Here is an 18,026-nt window from a genome sequence, read left to right on the forward strand (position 1 = left end):
TTAAGTATTTTACCCAATGTCTGTAAAATATGACTTGAATAAACTACACTTAGCATTTCGCATTGATTTATTGCGATATCAGGGCATTATTTATTATTTAAATAACTATTCGAGGACAGAATTGAACTACTTTTGTTTACATTTGTCAATTTTGAAAGTATTCTGGCTTCAGTTAATGGTTTACCCATAGTCGAACACGACACGAGTGTTATTGGAAAAGAAAGTGAACCAAAATGGAATGTTTGTAGAAAACCCTTTTCTGAAACAAACCTTGTTTAAAATATATGATAGAAAAAGTAGAAAAGCACTCAATTGAATTGACTTAATAATAACACAACCTTAGGTCGGGTGTAATATATGAAAATAAAGGTTGACGTCATTCCGAATGTGACTCTAATTTAGTGTCCGAATATATCTTATAATTCGAAACGTTTTACAGAACCGGGAAGTGTTTCGTCACGTCGGGAAGGCTTTAATTCGGAACGGAGGTATATTTTTTTAAAATTTTGGGGTGAGTTCCTGTACGGTCCGTGTGACGTCAGCGCGTCGTCAATTTGTGACGCCGTGTCCCTTTGTTGGCTTAACAGCGGCGACGTTTTGTTATTTTCGCAGCTGCCTGGAAAACAAGCTCGGATTGTTTCGCCTCTTTTGCCTCATTCGGCGAGCAACCGCGCGCACGCACGCACTCACGCACACTGTGTTGATAGACCGACCTCTAGGTGAGTTTGTCACAAGTTGATAAGCGCCCCTAGGAATGGACTCAGACGAGGGTTATACCTATGAATACGACGACGAAGAGGAGGAATGTAGCGAGGACAGCGGCGAAGAGGAGCCTGAGGACGACACCTTGGAGCTCGGCGAGGTGGAGTTGGTCGATCCCGTTGTGGCCGCCGCGGAGCGGGACGAGTGCGGCGATACGGTGGGAGGCGGTCAAGGCCCCGGCGAGGAAGAGGAGGAGGACTATCGCTTCGAGGTTTTGACCGCTGAGCAGATCCTCCAGCATATGGTGGAGTGCATCAAGGAGGTCAACGAGGTTATCCAGGTAGAGCTTTTGTCGTGTCACCGTCAGTAAAGCCAAGGTCCGGGGCTCTTGGTGAACCGTAAACAGGCCATGGTTGTTAGCTTAGCAATTAGCTCTTGGAGTAGTTCACTTGCCGGGACTTGACAGCTTAACCCGCAGTGGCGGCTACCTATAGCGGACGCGGTTGTAGTCCTTAGGGTATCCGTCTAAACGTTCAACGTAAAATTTCAATTATGTTGTTGATCCAGGAAATAGTCTAATCCCTATTGAGAAGTTGGCAGCAACGGTTGCCAATGCTAATGCTAGCTTGCAGTTAGCCAGCCACCATACTAGCTACCAAACCACAAGTAGTGTTTTTATCCTAAGAAGGCAACCATTTGATTCTATTAACGCAGTCCATTAACACTTTGCAATGCATGCATCTACGAACGTCTCGTTATTAACATCATTGGTCAAGTAGCAATAGCGTCAACGCTATTTTGCACCACTTAATGAAAAGCTTGGTCATCGAATTAGTTGACGTGAGTTGACTACATACCCAGGTCACTTACGGTGACAAATGCGTGTTATTTTTCAGAGGGTTACCCAGGTTGACTGTTATTTAGCGTGTAGTTGTGTTTAGTATTTTTATTTTTTTATTTATCAGGTAATGGCTGCAGAAGAAACGTACTGGAGTGACACCTAGTCGTGATGTGGGCCTCCATTTGCTCTTGTACGACACTTGGGCAAAACTGAAAGTTGCCTTTGTTTTTAACAAGCAGCGCCTGGCAACAGGACACAGGACATAAAAACATTTGAATCTCTTAAACCATTGGTTAGAAACCTCCCTAATTTACTGCTTGGGCTGAAATAGTCCAGTAATATGACAAGTTGCTTTTCACTTAACCGTGACTCATTCAAGCTTAGTGAATGACCTCTGAGCAATGCATATTTTTATCATTTTACAGTGACCTACAAATACTAAAAAAAACCGATCGGAGACACTGTAAAGTGGACATGAGACACCCACCTTCCCCTGGGCTTGAGAATTCTTAGGTGGAGGTCATTTTCGGCTCTTTTGACCATCTTGTGTCCACTGGACCTACATCATGCAATCCCGGGCTCTTGACCTGTAATGCAGATAAAAGTACTGTGGTTCTCAAACTTTTGAAACCGACTACCACTTAGTCAATAGTTTGTCCTCCAACACCAGTCTTGTTTGCAACCTAAGTGCTCATCACAAACCCTGATCAGCACCACACAACAATATATCACAGTTTGTTACATATATTTTGACACAACATTGGATTTAGCATCTACTACTAGACAGTAGAAAAGCTTCTGCAGGAGCTTTGGAATATAACGGCAACTCTTACTAAAGGTGTCATTTTGCTGCGCAAAGCTCAATAGAAGCGTCCCAATACAGTGTTGGATATCAAAACAAACATCTTCAATTGATTCTCGAAGTTACCATATTGCCGTCAGTGAGCTCGACGCGTGATTTATGCACCCTCTCTTGAGCATCTTCTAAAAGAGGTGCTATTTGTCAGCTTCTCTCTGTCTACTGCCAAGCAATACAGCTCCATCAATTTTTGATTAAAATTAAGGCATCGAGCACAAGTAATCAACGTCTCCATTTATGCTGCATGTTGGAAGCAGGGAAATGAGGCAACGAGGTTAGCTTTTAGCTCACTTTAGCGGTTAGTCGACAAAACCGCGGCGCCGCTGTCCTAACCTCGAATGCTAATTGTCGTTACAGATGGGTCTGTGGATATATTCGGTGAAATGACATCAATTGTAGCATCGTGAACAATCTTAAGAGGTCATCTTCATGTCTAACAGGCTTTCTCTCGATTTCCCTAGAATCCTGCAACAATTACACGCATCCTTCTTAGTCACTTCAACTGGGATAAAGAAAAACTCATGGAAAGGTAACGCCACTCTACTTTCTTTCCCGGCCTCCTTAAAAGTCTCCAACTGATCTCGCAAATTGCTCTTTTCCATGTTCTCCACCTCACCCAGGTATTTTGACGGCAACCTGGACAAGCTCTTCTCAGAATGTCACGTCATCAACCCCAGCAAGAAACCCCGCATCCGTCCTCCAATCAACACCCGATCGTCCGTGCAGGACATGCCCTGTCAGATCTGCTATCTGATTTTCCCCAACTCTGTAAGTTGTCATCGTGCTCGACTCAGGCAATGTGTATCGATGTGGAAATTGTGGCGGTACACGAGCACAAGTATATTTCTGTGACACATGATGCCAAACCGACATCATACCAATTTGGCACTTTGTTGCTGCGTGTCCCATTTTCTAGTATTTTACCGGCTTGGAGTGTGGACACAAGTTCTGCATGCAGTGTTGGGGTGATTACCTGACTACTAAGATTATAGAAGAAGGAATGGGACAGGTAAACATATCATCTAAAAAAAAAAAATAATGTGTGTTGTGTCGCTCATGATAATGTACATTTTGTGTTTTTCCCCTTCAGACCATTTCTTGCCCTGCTCATAGTTGTGACATTTTGGTTGATGACAACACAGTCATGTAAGTATTGCTTTGCTTTTTTCCTTGTGTTCAGAAAAAAAATGAAAACACTGTCCTACTCTGATATTTTTTGTTTCATGTTGAGACCGAGGTAGTCCTTTGAATTTGAATGCTTGCGTCGCTACCTGATTTAGCGCTCAGGCTGGCTCTTAAGCAGACACTAATTGTCTTAACCTACATAATGTGGTCGCCCCCTAACAAGATACCCCGCCGTCTTGTCATTGATCCATTTAGACAGCAGAAATACATTGAAATGTTTGTCATTTTGGATTGTGATTCCCAAAATGGTATTTTATTGTCTACAATCAAACATTTGAATTTGACCAAATGCTAACAAATCATTTGACTTCTCTTACAGGCGGCTCATCACAGACTCAAAAGTCAAGTTGAAGTACCAGCATTTAATTACAAATAGTTTTGTAGAGGTAAGTTGGATTTTCGTTCCTTCTCTTTTAACTCTGTTGGAATGGGAAGCGATAGAAAGAGAGAGACCGATTATCGGCCAGGCAACAAAGGTGGTCGACAAAATGTCTGTCGTGAGACTTAAGCTGAATCATCTAAAAAACGAATGGCAACTTTTTGCTGTTGATGTATTTTGTGACGCACAAAAGGTACCACGACGGCATTTTTTTTTTTAACTTACTGCCACTTACGAAAGGAGTTAATAAAGCTTCGATGTCCACCAGTGTCACATAACTGAGTCCATCTTTACATTTCGCTGCCGGCACTCTTGTGACATGAGCCCTTTGTATCGCTGCGTGTCGTCTTCAGTGCAATCGACTGTTAAAGTGGTGCCCCGCTCCAGACTGCCATCACGTCGTTAAAGTCCAGTACCCAGATGCCAAACCAGTGAGGTGCAAGTGTGGCCGTCAGTTCTGGTAGGAGGAAAAACAAATGTCAAAGAAAAGATGTTTTGGATGTGGGGAAAATATTTGCGTCTTGCTGCAGCTTCAACTGTGGGGAGAACTGGCACGATCCCGTCAAGTGCAAGGTAGGGCCCAGCGTTAATGCGGATAGTTGTATTTTTTTTGGACTTAGTCAAGAGTGATGTCTTCATTCCGACACCAATTTACTTTTGCAGTGGCTGAGAAAGTGGATTAAGAAATGTGACGATGACAGTGAAACTTCAAACTGGATTGCTGCAAATACAAAGGTAAACAAGTCAAATCGATGTTGTTGTATTCACGATTGACTGATTTTATTTTTCTTTCGAGCCACCTTTGGATTTAACAATAATAAAATCCTTGTTTTAGCAAATCATTTTGTTGTCTATGTCCTAGCTGCAGTGAGGTTGGAATCTCATAGGCTAAGCGCAGATCAACCGAGAGGGCGGGCGGTCAATTAAATGGGTCAGGTTGGAGATAAGGTGGTTGTATTCCTATTTGCGTCACCATAATCAGCAGAGGGAACCTGTGCCCAACCAACTTAACGACATTGTGAACCACATGCACGTGCTGAGCTGCGCACACCTTGTTTAGAAATGTGTCTTTTACGCAACGTGCGTCCTATTCATTTCATACAGTTTCATTTTTATGATCAAACTCTCCTTGTCTCTTGTAGGAGTGTCCAAAGTGCCATGTGACCATCGAGAAAGATGGAGGGTGCAATCACATGGTTTGTCGGAACCAGAACTGCAAAGCTGAGTTTTGCTGGGTCTGCCTGGGACCATGGGAACCTCATGGTTCTGCTTGGTAAAAAAAAAAACTGCTCAGTGTTGATATGATTCAAAAAAACAAGGCCAACAAAATAAAATAGTACTTCATAAATCCTAACATGTTTTTTTTAGGTACAATTGCAATCGCTACAATGAAGACGATGCCAAGGCCGCCAGAGACGCTCAAGAGGTAAGTCTGGAAATGGCGATGCGGCTTTGCGTTTGAATCGGCGTTCAAACCATCATGTCGTTGGCTGGCAGCGCTCCAGGGCGGCCTTGCAGAGGTACCTGTTCTACTGCAACCGCTACATGAACCACATGCAGAGCCTGCGCTTTGAGCACAAGCTGTACGCTCAGGTCAAGCAGAAAATGGAGGAGATGCAGCAGCACAATATGTCCTGGATCGAGGTGCAGTTCCTGAAGAAGGCCGTGGACGTGCTGTGCCAGTGCCGCTCCACGCTCATGTTCACTTACGTATTTGCCTTCTACCTCAAGAAGAACAACCAGTCCATTATTTTTGAGGTAAGATGCATGATGATGATGAAGGAAGTCGTGGTCTCCGTGAAGGCCTTTCATTTCTACTCACATTTTGGAAATGGAAAGATGCAACCAAAACATGGACTAGAGAAAGACCAGACCAAAGTGCGAATTTGGCTTGGGCAATATATCGTATGAGAATGAAGAAACGAGCAGTCAAGATAATAACATGGAAACGACCTTGCCACGCGTGTTTAAGCTCAGTCCAGCCAACCACGTCCCTCCTTTCAGGTTTGGCGTTGATCGACAGCGGAAAGCACTTGACGTCGAGGTGCACCTAAGCTAGCGTTCTCGATTGCGAAGTTAAGCTAGCTCGGTTATCTTAAGAGTTTGGCTCGCTGATAGCGAGTTAAATATTAACCCGATGTAGCCTTTGTGCTTAATTGACCCTAAAACGTTTTTTGGTGAGTGCATGACGGACGGCACTCGCTTGGTATTTGAAAATTCTGTCTGAAAGGTAAGCGCGGCGCATTTTGCTGCCTTTTCCAGAACAACCAAGCCGACTTGGAAAACGCCACTGAAGTGCTGTCCGGCTACCTAGAACGAGACATCTCCCAGGATTCCTTGCAAGACATCAAGCAGAAAGTACAAGACAAGTACAGGTTAGTAGAGAAAGCCAAAGCGGGACAAAGTCCAAGGGTCCGGCTTTGACGGCCGGGTGTGTTGACGGGACCGTTTGTGTCGTATGCGCGCGCGCAGATACTGTGAGAGCCGGCGACGGGTTCTGCTGCAGCACGTGCACGAAGGCTACGAGAAGGACTTGTGGGAGTACATTGAGGATTGAGGACACGTCCCAATGCTATGGACTGGGTCGGGAGTATCGTGACAAAAACGAGAGCGCTGATGCAATTGATCGATGGGGGCAATATGGGCCTTCTGCTGCCTCTCCTTTGGCAAACCTTACCACTTTTGCATCGTTTTCTTTAACAATATCAAAGTAAATTATATTTAAATAAAAAGGTAGAGTCATCCAAAAAAAGAAAAGTGTACTACAGTATTGTTAGCAGCAGAAAGTCCATCTTACAACAAAAGCGTACATCCTCTTGGTTTGTATTGTAACACCGACACCCCCCCCCCCCCCCCAGCTTTTGCCTCTTTTCGCTTGTGAATCTTATCCGATTTCTTGTTTCTTTTTTCCCGTTAGTGTGAACATGTTTTAAAGACAGCTTTAATCGTCCTGGCCACGTCTGCAGTATGTGGCGCCAGGTTCTTTTTGTGCGCTGGGCTGATTGTAAAGGGGCAAAGACGTTTCATGAAAAAAAAAAAATGGGGGGGGGGGGGGGGGGGGAAGTAGTGTCTTTTTTTTTTTCAGTTTGTAAATAGTCCATATGCATGGAAGTTAAAGGGCAAGTGTGGCACGTGTTTGCATCATTTTGACCTATTTATTCTTTACAAACATCGTCAAAGATGTTTGGCAATAAGGAGCAGCGCACAGGTGACCTCACCAGGAGCTCTGAAAGGACACCACAAGCCGGCCGGCCAAGGTTTTAAAAGGTGTCCAACACGCGTCTGCTTTATGTCCCTGCTTCTATCTAACCTGCTGCCCGACACACTTTGTTGTTTTTTGTTTTTTTTAGAGCTGATTGTTTGCAAGACTGAGTGACATTCACTCTTTTGTTTTGATGCTGTCCCCCTTGAGATGGGCTTGAGATGGCCCATCTCCGAGCGCCACTCGCACCTGCCGTGGCAGTGCTGCTAAGTTGGCGTCCAAACTGTTTGGAGGGCTTTTCTCTTATTCTCGCTAGGAATACTCGTAGTGGAATGATGTGACTCCTCACAAAGGGGGGGGAGGTTGAACATCATTTTAAATGTATAGATGTCTCGGTGGTAGGACAAGGTTGCTCTTCATCTGTTTTAGTTTTTTTTTTTTTTATTATTTTTGACGATTTGACCTTAACGAAATGTCGGTGGCCCAGTGCTGCAGGTTGTGGACGGCTCCACTTGTAAATGCTCCCTTGGTGTTTTGTGTTGAACACGGCGGCCTTCTCCGCAGAGGTCGGTCGGGCGTGTTCAGGCACTGATCAAAAGTCACGGGATTGACATAGTGTCAAGCACCCCTCCCCCACCCCCATAAAAATGCAGCCCATTTCTATTACTATGGGGGGGACAGTTGCGTCTCAAAATGCTTCTTGTGTTCAGACTTATTTTATCGTAGAAAATTATAAACTGTATTGTTTATTTGAATAAATGTCACGAGAAAATCTTGACTCCGAAGTTTGTGTGAGTCATTAGATTATTCAATTAAATGCCCTGCCCTTATTTAGCACTTGGTAGCAATTAGGTCCGCCCTTGTGGTTCCCATGCAATGTCTTCGTAACACCACCAGGTGGCGACAAATCGTTGTTTGCCTTCTCTGCACCGCAAATTGTTCAAAAGTATCCGCCAGTCAAAGACTGAGCAAACCAGTCAGAATAAAGTACAAACCTTTATTAAAAGACAAACTTTCTAAGCTGCTATCTAATACACATCTATAAAATGCAAACATTTCTCGGAAAACAATTCGGCCAGGGGGATTTCAAGCCACCTTAGTAAAAAATAACAAGCAATTTGTAGACTGGCAACCACTAATAAAATTGGTCAGAAACCATTCAAAATGTGGTCACTAACTGCATTGGAGCGGTTTGTATTTTCGATAATGACATTCTGTGCCAACACAACCAGACACTTGATTAGGTTCTAACAATCTGTACATTATTGCAAGAGTTTGTATTTTTGATGACATTATTTTCCAACAATCACTCACTAGACCAGTGCTTCTCAATTATCTTCTGTTACGCCCCCCCCAAGCAAGAAGAAAACTATTCGCGCCCCCCCCCTAACCCTAACCCTCCCCACCGTGACTATCCTAACTTGTCTTGTAAGTCGTAAAATGTTGCACTGTCGCAAACGTGACAGAAGTAACAATGAGAGCGCCACTGCCCCCTGCTGTAGTAGATGCGCAATTACACCTTATTCTAGTACTGCCAAAAAAAAGCCTGTTCCCCAGGGTCACACGCGCCCCCCCAGGTATAGCAAGGGGGGCGCGCCCCACTATTTGAGAAGCACTGCACTAGACACTTCATTAGGTTCACACAATCTAATCGGATCAATACAAAAAAACCCAAGTGTGGTCACAGTCTAAGCGGCTTCACTAGAGAAACCTTTTACCTGTTCAGTTTGTGGCTAGTCAAGGCACTGCAAAGTACAAAAAAAAGGCACTGCAAAGTACAAAACAAAAATCACACTTAAAACTGGAGAATTATTCGGATAAATTGTGTACCTGGCACCGCTCGCTAGCCATGCGCTGAGGAAGGTGAGTAAACCAAACAAGGCCCTGACCTAGCAGAACAGTCACCCTTAGAAACTCCAAAGCTGCACTGCATTGTGGAAAGATTCTCGAAAACCTTACTCTCTTTAAAATTGGTCACTGGTCAACAGCAGATTTAGTCAAATGTGCCTTTGTGTTCCTAAATTTATTCTGATGCCGATTTCAAAAAGTCTTTCTGGCATATTTTTATTTGGTTTGACCTGTAAAAGCTTGCGCAATACGTATTCTACCATGACCTATATCACTGATTGAGGAAAAATCCACCTCTTGCTAAAGCTAACATTTCATAAATACGACAAAATATATTAAAATATCACATGATTATGAAGACCTGATACGCTTGAGAAAAAAAAAAAAACCAGACCAGATTGGGAATTTGTACCAAACATTTTGTTTACTTGCATCATATTAAAAACATGAGTAAAAAAGTATTGACCAGTGTAAACGCACAAGGGGACTAACCAATACTAGTCATTTTTGAACCAATTGACTCAAATTTGACAGGTGTCAAAGTGGGCGTGTCTGTCCTCTGTTGCCATCAATTCTCCTCTTCAATGATGAGCCATCCTTTCTGGTAATCAATGAGCAGCTCCAGATAGTACTTCCACTCGGGCTCGCTGTCGTAGCGCACCTCAAAGATGGTCTTCAGGGGGTCGCTGTGAGCCTCGTGGACCCCGAGCACCTCCCCACGGTACCACACCTCGGATTTGTCGTCCTCCTCGTAAAGATGTCGGATCTTCTTGCCCACCAGGTCCGGGTGGGTGAGTTTCACGGCGCCGCGGGCGCGCCGCACGGCCGAGCGCAGGACCCGGCTCGACAGGTAAGGACAGTATTTGATTTTCAGAAGCGATCTGGTCTTTGGCTTTCGGGAGCCGCTGAGGGGACGTAGGTTTCGGCCCCGGCGTCCCGTGCGCTGCCACTTGAAGGTCACGTGCTCTTCTGCCTCCTCCCGCTTCAGCTTGATGATCATTCCCGAACTGTCTGGGGAAGCGGAAGACTCCTCCGGTTCAACACCGCTGCCGGGAAAGTCCTCGCAAGTTAAAGGGTGAGTCCAGGAATCATCTGATGGTGAAGCATCTTCGCTGCCGGTTTTATGGCCTGATCCTTTCTCAATGTGCTTTTTGGAATGATTGTCTTCTTGGTCAGACAAGCTGTCGTCCAGAAACAGCCGCCTGGAGCTGCTCTTCACCCTGCTTTTGGTCTTGGTCGCGCTCCTCTTGTGGGATTTGGCTTTGGCGTCCTCTGCTGTTGAACAGCTGCCGCTGATGTTGGAGCCTTCCCAAGTCTTCACGTCTACTCCTGGAACGCAGCAACATACAAAAGGTCAGAGCGAGCAGGAAATGCTTCAACAATAGATTGAGTCAGGGCGTGAAGTTAGTGTGTTAGTCATTCCTCCGCAAGGCAAAGTGATTGAAGCGTGAAATACAATGCAGGTGAAGAACGAAAAGAAGGTCACACAATTAAATTGGCACGTTGCTACTTTCGGGGGACTGGGTAAGCACATGCCACATTTGAGTGATACTTCAAAAGTCACAATGGCCCACAAGCGGACCACCTCTCTCTCGCCCATTATTAGCCAGGGTAAGTTCCGAGACAAGCGACAAATGAATCGTTTAAAAGTCCACCCCTTTGATTTCCCAAAATAGAATCAAAAAGCAAAACAAGTGATTGCTCAGTGAAGTAAAAGAGAAAAGGAAGATTCCGTGCAGTCAAGCGTGAGAGGTCAAATCATGTGAACAGTTCAAACATTTGGATTCAGTCGGCTTGTCCGTGACAGATTAGTGAGATGACAAAGTTGGGTTTTCATTTCTCCACAATTTGTTGAGCCAGTAAGCACACTCACTCACTCACTCACTCACTCACTCACTCACTCACTCACTCACTCACTTACTCACTCACTCACTCACTCACTCACTCACTCGCCAAGACGTTGCACAAAGCTCATCCCTCTCTCGCTCCCTCTTTGCCCACCTTGAAAAAGTGCAGTGCAAATCATGCAACTTCCACTCACTCACTCACTCAGTCACTCACTCAGTCACTCACTCACTCACTCACTCACTCACTCACTCACTCACTCACTCACTCACTCACTCGCCAAGACGTTGCGCAAAGCTCATCCCTCTCTCGCTCAATCTTTGCCCACCTTGAAAAAGTGCAGTGCAAATCATGCAACTTCCACTCACTCACTCACTCACTCACCCAAATGAGGTTCCCTAACTGACAACATAAAAATGATGCACATATACCTGGCTAGTCTTTTGGACATCAGACGACGTTGAGTCTGTAAAAAAACAAATATAATGCATTTTATTTGGAATACGGCTTCTGCTAGCGGCCTAGAAACTTGCCAGTTCTTGGACGACAAGCGACCGTTTGTTCAAATAAGTGGAACCAAATGAAAGTCATGAGTGACAAAGAAGGCTTTTTCTGCTGTGGTCCTAAAAGTGGCCTTCCGTGTGGTTGCGTACTGCCAAATTTTCCAACCATTGTCACAGCACAACATATTTTGCTTTGCTACTTACGATGTTTCATTTTGTCGCACTGGATAGATTTATGCGGCTTGAAGCAAACAATGAACCAAGTCCAAACGTAGGACGTTCAATGAAGAAAACCCAATTCGACATCTGGAAGTGTCTCAAAATGTTACTCACCCAGGTGCTTGCAGACGTTGGAGTAGTAGAGTAGGTTGAGCACGTCGGCGTAGACGTCGGGCAGATGTTTGAGCGACATCAGCCTCTTGAGGCGTGACGAGCAGGGTTTGTGGAGCTGGGTGAGGATCTTCTCCTCGGACAGCGTCGTGGGTCGCAGTTGCACTTTGTGCTCGTGCAGGACTTGGTCGATGAAGGTGACGGGCACCTCGGGAAAAAGGATTTCTTTCACCACCAGCATAGGGAGAAACACCGCCCCCGTTCTCATCACGTGTGGAAAAGGACAGCGCTCGTGGATGATGTATTCCCTGAACCTGTCCAGGACCTCCTCGAGGGCAGAGTGGATCTCCTCGTTGAGCCACTCGTCCCTGGCTTGAGTCCCCAGCAAGGAGGAGACGTTCTGGACTTTGTTGGATGAGGGTTCTGCCAGTTCCAACTGAGAGCGCCAGGTTGTGAGCTGCTGCTCCGAGGTGGCAGATACACGTTTGGATACTCGTTTGCAGAGGGTGCGGTGAAGCTCTAGGAAACGCTTGCGAACCGCCGCCTGTGGTACGGGTGATGTTTCAGCCTGAATTTGCGCAGGCGCTTCCTGTTGTGCGGCCGGACGGTGGAGACGGATATCGTAGCTGGGGCAAAGGTTGAGGTGATCCAGTGGAATGGAGGTGATATCAAAATCAGCTGCTTTTAGCGGTTTCGGCTCAGCTTCGGCCATTTGCTCCGGCAAGGTCTTGTCGTTCTCCAGAGACCCGGGCGCTTTGGGGCGCTGTGAAGCATCGTTGACCTCCACTGATAAAAGTTTCTCAGGTTCACGTACTTGAGTGGCCAGCATGGACTTGGTGTCCGACAAAGTAGCATCTTCAGGTTGCGGTTTGATTTGATCCCGTATGGCGCCGGAAGCAGCCGGACTTGGAGATTTTCCACACGTGTCGGATTGGTTTATCTTTTCAACTTTAATTTTTGTGGGTTCCATCATTTGGACTTCACACTTCTCCGGACACGTACAACGGGGTGCTCCGTTCGGATCGGGTTTGGTTCCTTTAAGGGCTGTCGTGGGTATGATTTGAAAGTGGTCAGCCAACTGCGCCCCTCTTTGAGGCTCGACTTCAGGAGGATTTAGATATTCTTGTGCTAGGCTGAACACGCTTCGGATAACCGGCATTTGAGGGCGGGTCCCTCGATTTCGTTTGGTGTCCGACTTTCGTCGTTTTGGAGTCAAATCAATTTCGTACGGATCGGGTTCCTCTACTTTTACTTTCACACGCGAAGGGAAACGTCTTTTCAGGCTGTCTTTGAGAACATAGTCGCACGCAATTTCGTCCACTTGATCCGTGGCCATGAGCCTTTCAAGCTTGGACATGCAATCTGACGTTTGTTTGGGAGATTGGGGAAGCCGCGTCCTCGGGGAAACCGGGAAGACTTTACGGTGTTCGGGTTTAATCTGACTTACATAAGAAGAAAAGTCCAGCGGTCTGTCTTGGGTCATGCCAGAAGGTGAAATGACCATCTGATGATCTAGTCGACTGGTGATGGAAGGATACAGGCTGTGGGGGGGTAAAACGGATTGGCAGACGGGTCCGGTCGGACTGATGGGCTCCACCCGCAGCAAAACGTGGGAAGGCTCCGACGGTCCCACGTGCTGCTCGCTCTTCTCAAGGCCAACTGAGGCGGCGGCGGCGGACGGACGTTGGTCTGATCCGCGAAAAACAAGTCGATGCGAAGGCAGCCCGGTTGGCGCGTGCTGCTGCTCGACGTTTCGAATTTGAAACCCGGGATGTGCGTAACATCGATAGCCCAAGCCGTGCACAAAGGAGTGATTTGGTTGCGTTTCGGTGCCGTGAAAAAACAAAGGAATGTCGCCTTGAAGCGTTGGCGGGAACGTATAATACTCCCCAGGGCTCGGGATAGCGCTCGTTCGGATACCGGGAACGTCTTCTCTCTGCTCGCCGCCAATATCCCGACCGTGTGTTCTGCGTTCGACCTCCACATTGGCCTGCGGGTAGTAAAACATTGGCTGCTTTGTTGGATGACCATATTTGGACATGGGAGAACATTCTTGATAAAGCTCTGAGGTCATATGGGTGGGGGGGGGGAAGGCTGCAAAGCCTCTGGGGGGAGGCTGTAAATGTCGGCTTTGCTCGCTCAAAGGAGCCAGCGTGGCGAGAGGGGGCATGCAGGGGTAGCCGCCGTAGTTGGGCTCCGTTCGACTCGGCCTTCCTCCTCCGCTCAAACTTTCCGCAGTCATCCTCTCGATTTGTCCTTCGCAGGAATCCGACTGTAAATCTCGCGGGTTGTCTCGCGCCGTTTGATGGATGCCTGATCTGGGGCTGCGGTAAGGCTCTCCTCGAGGCCGGTTGCGCTCCAAATCAGCATTGAGCGCCGCCGTCTGGCCGTGCTCCATGTTGTAGCGGTGTCTCATGACGCAAGCCAGATCGTGGCAACACGGGTTATGTAAATACAGAGCTTTTGGGATGGCGAGGTAAACAGGACTGTCAGGTAGAGAGGAATTGTCGCCCCCCGTTTTGACCCCAGACGCTCGATGTGTCGGACTCGCCGCGCTTGCGTTAGTCCAGGGTGCCGTGAACTCCGCCGCATCCTTTCCTCGGGGGTGGTAGGAAAAATGGGCCCCGCCGTACGGGAACACGGGCTTTACGATAAACCCGGACATGTCTGATGACTTGGGCAGTCCAGCAAATACTACGGATTCGTCAAATAAAGGCATCTTGCCTCAAAACATCTCAACCTGCTTCCACTGGTTGCTCATCTTCTCGTCATGCCGGCTCCAAACCTGAGAAAATTGTCAAAAGTTTATTGCGGCATTATGTTTCGACAATGACAAAAAATGACGGGCACCCCTGGTTTGGATGTGTTTCGCAAATATCAGCGACCTTGATGTTTCTAATCCATTCCGCTGCTTAGCGTACAATTAGTATCTCGAGATGAGAGCACCGCCTGAGTTACACAACCGAGTTAAAAAACAATTAAGTCACTATTACATACTTGGCTGACCTTTTCACTGAAACTCTAATTAGTTCTGATGACTTGAACACATGCCATTTATTGCTCGTCTTCCTCTTGCTAATTTAAGAACTTAAAAGTAATAGAATAGAAAAAATATATATATTTTTTAAAAATACATAAAAGTTACGATTTTGGTATCGCGCTTTTCGAAGCTAACAAAGGTGCATTCTAGTGCAAGATGTTAAAAGTCAGCCACACACACAAGTCGTTTTATATGAAAGTCAATATCAGCAGGCATATTTGGGCAAACTATTTCGATTATCTGGATGAGTTCGCGTGTTCTCAGTGATAAACCAATCAACCCAAAAAAACGCTCTGGTGATGACAAACGTTACAACTCGTGTCAAGAGTTTGAATATTTTCATCAAGCGTGTCAAGCAAGGCACGAAGCTATGCGCCGTGTCACGTGACACCACTTCCACGGTTAGTCCACAGGAAACCAGTTAAACTTCCTAAGTAAATTGAGAGAGCTATTAAATTAAAGTTTCTTTGATAGACGGTTTTTTTTTCTCCTCCCTTCACCGGGTGACTTGAAAGACGACTTGAAATCAAATAATTGACTCGAGCGAATGTCACAAGTAAAAAAAAAAGTGGCTTCAACAAACTGACGATGACATGCATTTGGTGGATTCAAACGCGACGGAACTTGCAACTAGTTTGTTTTCTATCCTCCGATTATCATCTTCAGATAAATGAATCTGCATATCAAGTCAATTTTCTTTACCTTGATTTGAGATGTCACGCGGCACTTTCGACAAAAAAAAACACTCCATGTGAGAAGTCCAAAAGAAGGGGAACATTCGGTTTGTCAGCGGCTCAAGCGGAGGAATACACACCCACGCCCAAATATCCTGTGGAGGAAAAGATTTTTTTTTTTTTTTTAAAGTGGCCAGGGTTTGTTCTAGTGGTCGTGGGGTCTGCCCTCAAAGCCTTTCCCGCGCCCTGCGGGTGTCCACGCGTTTTTTGGAGGGGAAAAGTGAACACAGTGAGGAGCAAGACAAAGGGAGGGAGGCAGGCGGCGGACGACGGGGAGGAGGAACATGAAGAACATGAAGGACGGTCTGGGATCAATAGGCGGAGTTTTGCAGCACGTGATCGTCAGACAACTTTTACTATCACGAGTTAACGCTTTGAAATACTTCCGTCATGTTCTTAAGTCGTTAAGTTCACGAGTTAACGCTTTTAAATACTTCCGTCATGTTCTTAAATCGTTAAGTTCAGACAGGATGTCATGCGTGGAATGTGCCAAGTTACTCAAAACTCAATTACTAGTTTACCCTTGGTTACACTGGTTATCATGTCTGCCTCACAGTTCGGAGGTTTGATTCCGGCTGTGAGAAGTTTGCATGTTCTCCCCGTGCCTGCGTGGCTGGTGACCCCACCGGTTCAGGGTGTACCCCGCCTATCGGCCAAAAGACTGCTGGCAGAGGCGTAGCCAAGCCGGGGCGAGCCGGGGCGGCGCCCCGGTTCGGACTCCCTGCGCCCCGGTTGAAAAAAAATCGAGCTTTTTCGATTCTTCATTTTCATGCCCAACGGTTTGCCCTTATTTCAGGTTTGCCTGATCTAAACGAATATTTCAGATATGTTGCTGTGGTTTTCAAACATTGAATTCCACCTCCCACCATCATGAAAATATTCATACTCAGCAGACTGTAAACGTGTTGTTTTGTTATTTTTATGCCTATAGTGTTGAGAAATGTTAGCCAATCTTACTACGGGAACAAACGGACGGTCTCGAACTAACTTCGAGCCTGGTGATCAAAGTCGGGGTCAAACGAAAGAAAGCGATGACACAGAAATGATGCCGTGGCATCGTCTCACAAGAATTTCTTAGATGTCTTTCAAAGATTGCTATGTTCCGCTTTGATGTCCTTATTCACGACACCCTTCCAGAAAGAAAGGAAAAAAAAACTAGCTCAAACTGTACCCGCTGTCATAAACATAGAGAAAAATCCTTTGCGGTTTTTCTTTCAACATTATGACCAAATAAATGATGAAATATATCATAGCACAACAAAGGTCTTTTGAGATGTCACAAAGAATTGCACCGAGATCCTTTGCGTTCAGGCTATGTTGGAACGTGAGCTCCTTATAGAAGAAAGAGTAGAAAGCTTTGCTTTTCTAAAAGGACAAAGTCAGTCCAGATCCAGAATGACTTCACACAAGGCTGCACTTGCATCATCCCAGCTCACCTTCTCATCTGTGAGTTGGATTTTCATTCATGCTCCCCCAAAGGACTGCCGCAGTTGGGTCTAGACTCGTCCCCGGCTCCCAGCGGTCCTTGCGGCCTCACAGGCGAAGTCTGGCTTGCTTCAAATGAAAGAGACGCTGGGCTTTTCCCATCAGAGCGGCTTCACACTTCCCGTTACCATGGCAACGGAGCAACGCAAGGCATCACGGAGCTGACAATTTGAGCCCTGCACCTTGATGACTGGGGACAAAGATCTTTTTGAAAAGGATGAAATCACCCGGAAAACCTCATTTACCATCAATGGGAGCGAATCATTCAATGAGAAGAGGACGTTATTTCATGTTGCTTTGAATTGAAAATGAGCCAAAGTACGGCATGTCCACAATTTGTCTTCACGAGTCCCCCCCGAGAAATCAATGTACTGTGCAGTGGAAAAGTATTTTCCCTCTTCTGAGTTTTCTCGATTTAATTTTGAAAATAAATCAAACAAATCAAAGGTGGTTATAAAGCAAGCCAGAACAATGTTTCAGAAGAACAATGTTGGTAGTGTGATGATCTGGGGATGCTTTGCCACTTGGGGACCTGGACGATTGATGGAACCATAAATTCTGCGCTTTACCAGAAAATCCGGAGAAAGAATGCGCAGCCATTCTTTTGTGACCTCGAGATGAGGTTCTGCAACATTCTAGCAACATTCTGGGGCAACCGGTTATTGAGTTAGGGGACAAATACCAAGTCGTGATAAACGACCATTTGCCATCCCTTTTCGAGTTTCCCAAAAATAAACTACAAAGGGAATCGGATGGAGAGCAGCTCTTTCGACTGTTTGTAGCGAGAACCTTGTGTGACGCACTACAGGTGCTCTCTCAGGATATCACGCCTGATGAAACCATGCCACGTAATCCCTCAAGAATATATGAGCCCATCGTGCGCTGCAGTTGCATCAGACAACACCACACACACACACACACACACACACGCGCGCTCGATCGTGCACAAATATTGACATGGACGGACGGCAAAGCAAATGCAAGAAAATAAGATTAAATCGGGTCGTGACCGAAAAGAGTAAAATCACGGATGTAAGCGGTCGAAATGAGTTTCCTCTGGAGGGGGGGGGGGT

The 18,026-nt window shown here is 46.1% G+C and overlaps 2 protein-coding genes across 3 annotated transcripts; one reads left to right on the top strand and one right to left on the bottom strand.

The window, feature by feature from the left end:
• Positions 1–527: 527 nt before the first annotated feature.
• Positions 528–7,946, top strand: arih1 (ariadne ubiquitin-conjugating enzyme E2 binding protein homolog 1 (Drosophila)). Its single transcript, XM_061283609.1, has 14 exons — positions 528–1,042; positions 2,864–2,931; positions 3,023–3,170; positions 3,319–3,411; positions 3,493–3,548; positions 3,907–3,973; positions 4,320–4,426; positions 4,497–4,539; positions 4,630–4,701; positions 5,109–5,239; positions 5,335–5,392; positions 5,464–5,724; positions 6,229–6,341; positions 6,439–7,946. The coding sequence occupies exons 1-14, from the start codon at positions 755–757 to the stop codon at positions 6,521–6,523; spliced, it is 1,590 nt and encodes a 529-aa protein (XP_061139593.1). The 5' UTR covers positions 528–754; the 3' UTR covers positions 6,524–7,946.
• Positions 7,947–8,151: 205 nt separating this feature from the next.
• On the bottom strand, positions 8,152–17,223 carry lg7h15orf39 (linkage group 7 C15orf39 homolog). 2 transcript variants are annotated; one of them, XM_061283598.1, is made up of 4 exons: positions 16,905–17,223; positions 11,698–14,479; positions 11,293–11,327; positions 8,152–10,345 (listed from the first exon to the last, which is right to left on the bottom strand). In XM_061283598.1, the coding sequence occupies exons 2-4, from the start codon at positions 14,411–14,413 to the stop codon at positions 10,340–10,342; spliced, it is 2,757 nt and encodes a 918-aa protein (XP_061139582.1). In that variant the 5' UTR covers positions 14,414–14,479; positions 16,905–17,223; the 3' UTR covers positions 8,152–10,339. The 2 variants fall into 2 exon arrangements, with proteins under 2 accessions (XP_061139582.1, XP_061139581.1); XM_061283597.1 differs by lacking the exon at positions 16,905–17,223 and adding an exon at positions 15,437–16,051.
• Positions 17,224–18,026: the final 803 nt, after the last annotated feature.

The sequence above is a fragment of the Syngnathus typhle genome, linkage group LG7 (assembly GCF_033458585.1).
Source record: "Syngnathus typhle isolate RoL2023-S1 ecotype Sweden linkage group LG7, RoL_Styp_1.0, whole genome shotgun sequence".
Classification (NCBI taxonomy): Eukaryota; Metazoa; Chordata; class Actinopteri; order Syngnathiformes; family Syngnathidae; genus Syngnathus; species Syngnathus typhle.

Bases quoted from the DNA above. Each gene is read 5' to 3' on its own strand.
- lg7h15orf39 (XM_061283598.1), bottom strand. From the start codon at position 14,413: ATGCCTTTATTTGACGAATCCGTAGTATTTGCTGGACTGCCCAAGTCA. The intron at 11,328-11,697 runs GTGAGTAACATT...GTTTTTTTACAG, and splicing joins CAACGTCTGCAAGCACCTGG to ACTCAACGTCGTCTGATGTC.
- arih1 (XM_061283609.1), top strand. From the start codon at position 755: ATGGACTCAGACGAGGGTTATACCTATGAATACGACGACGAAGAGGAG. The intron at 3,549-3,906 runs GTAAGTATTGCT...CTTCTCTTACAG, and splicing joins GTTGATGACAACACAGTCAT to GCGGCTCATCACAGACTCAA. The intron at 4,540-4,629 runs GTAGGGCCCAGC...TTACTTTTGCAG, and splicing joins ACGATCCCGTCAAGTGCAAG to TGGCTGAGAAAGTGGATTAA.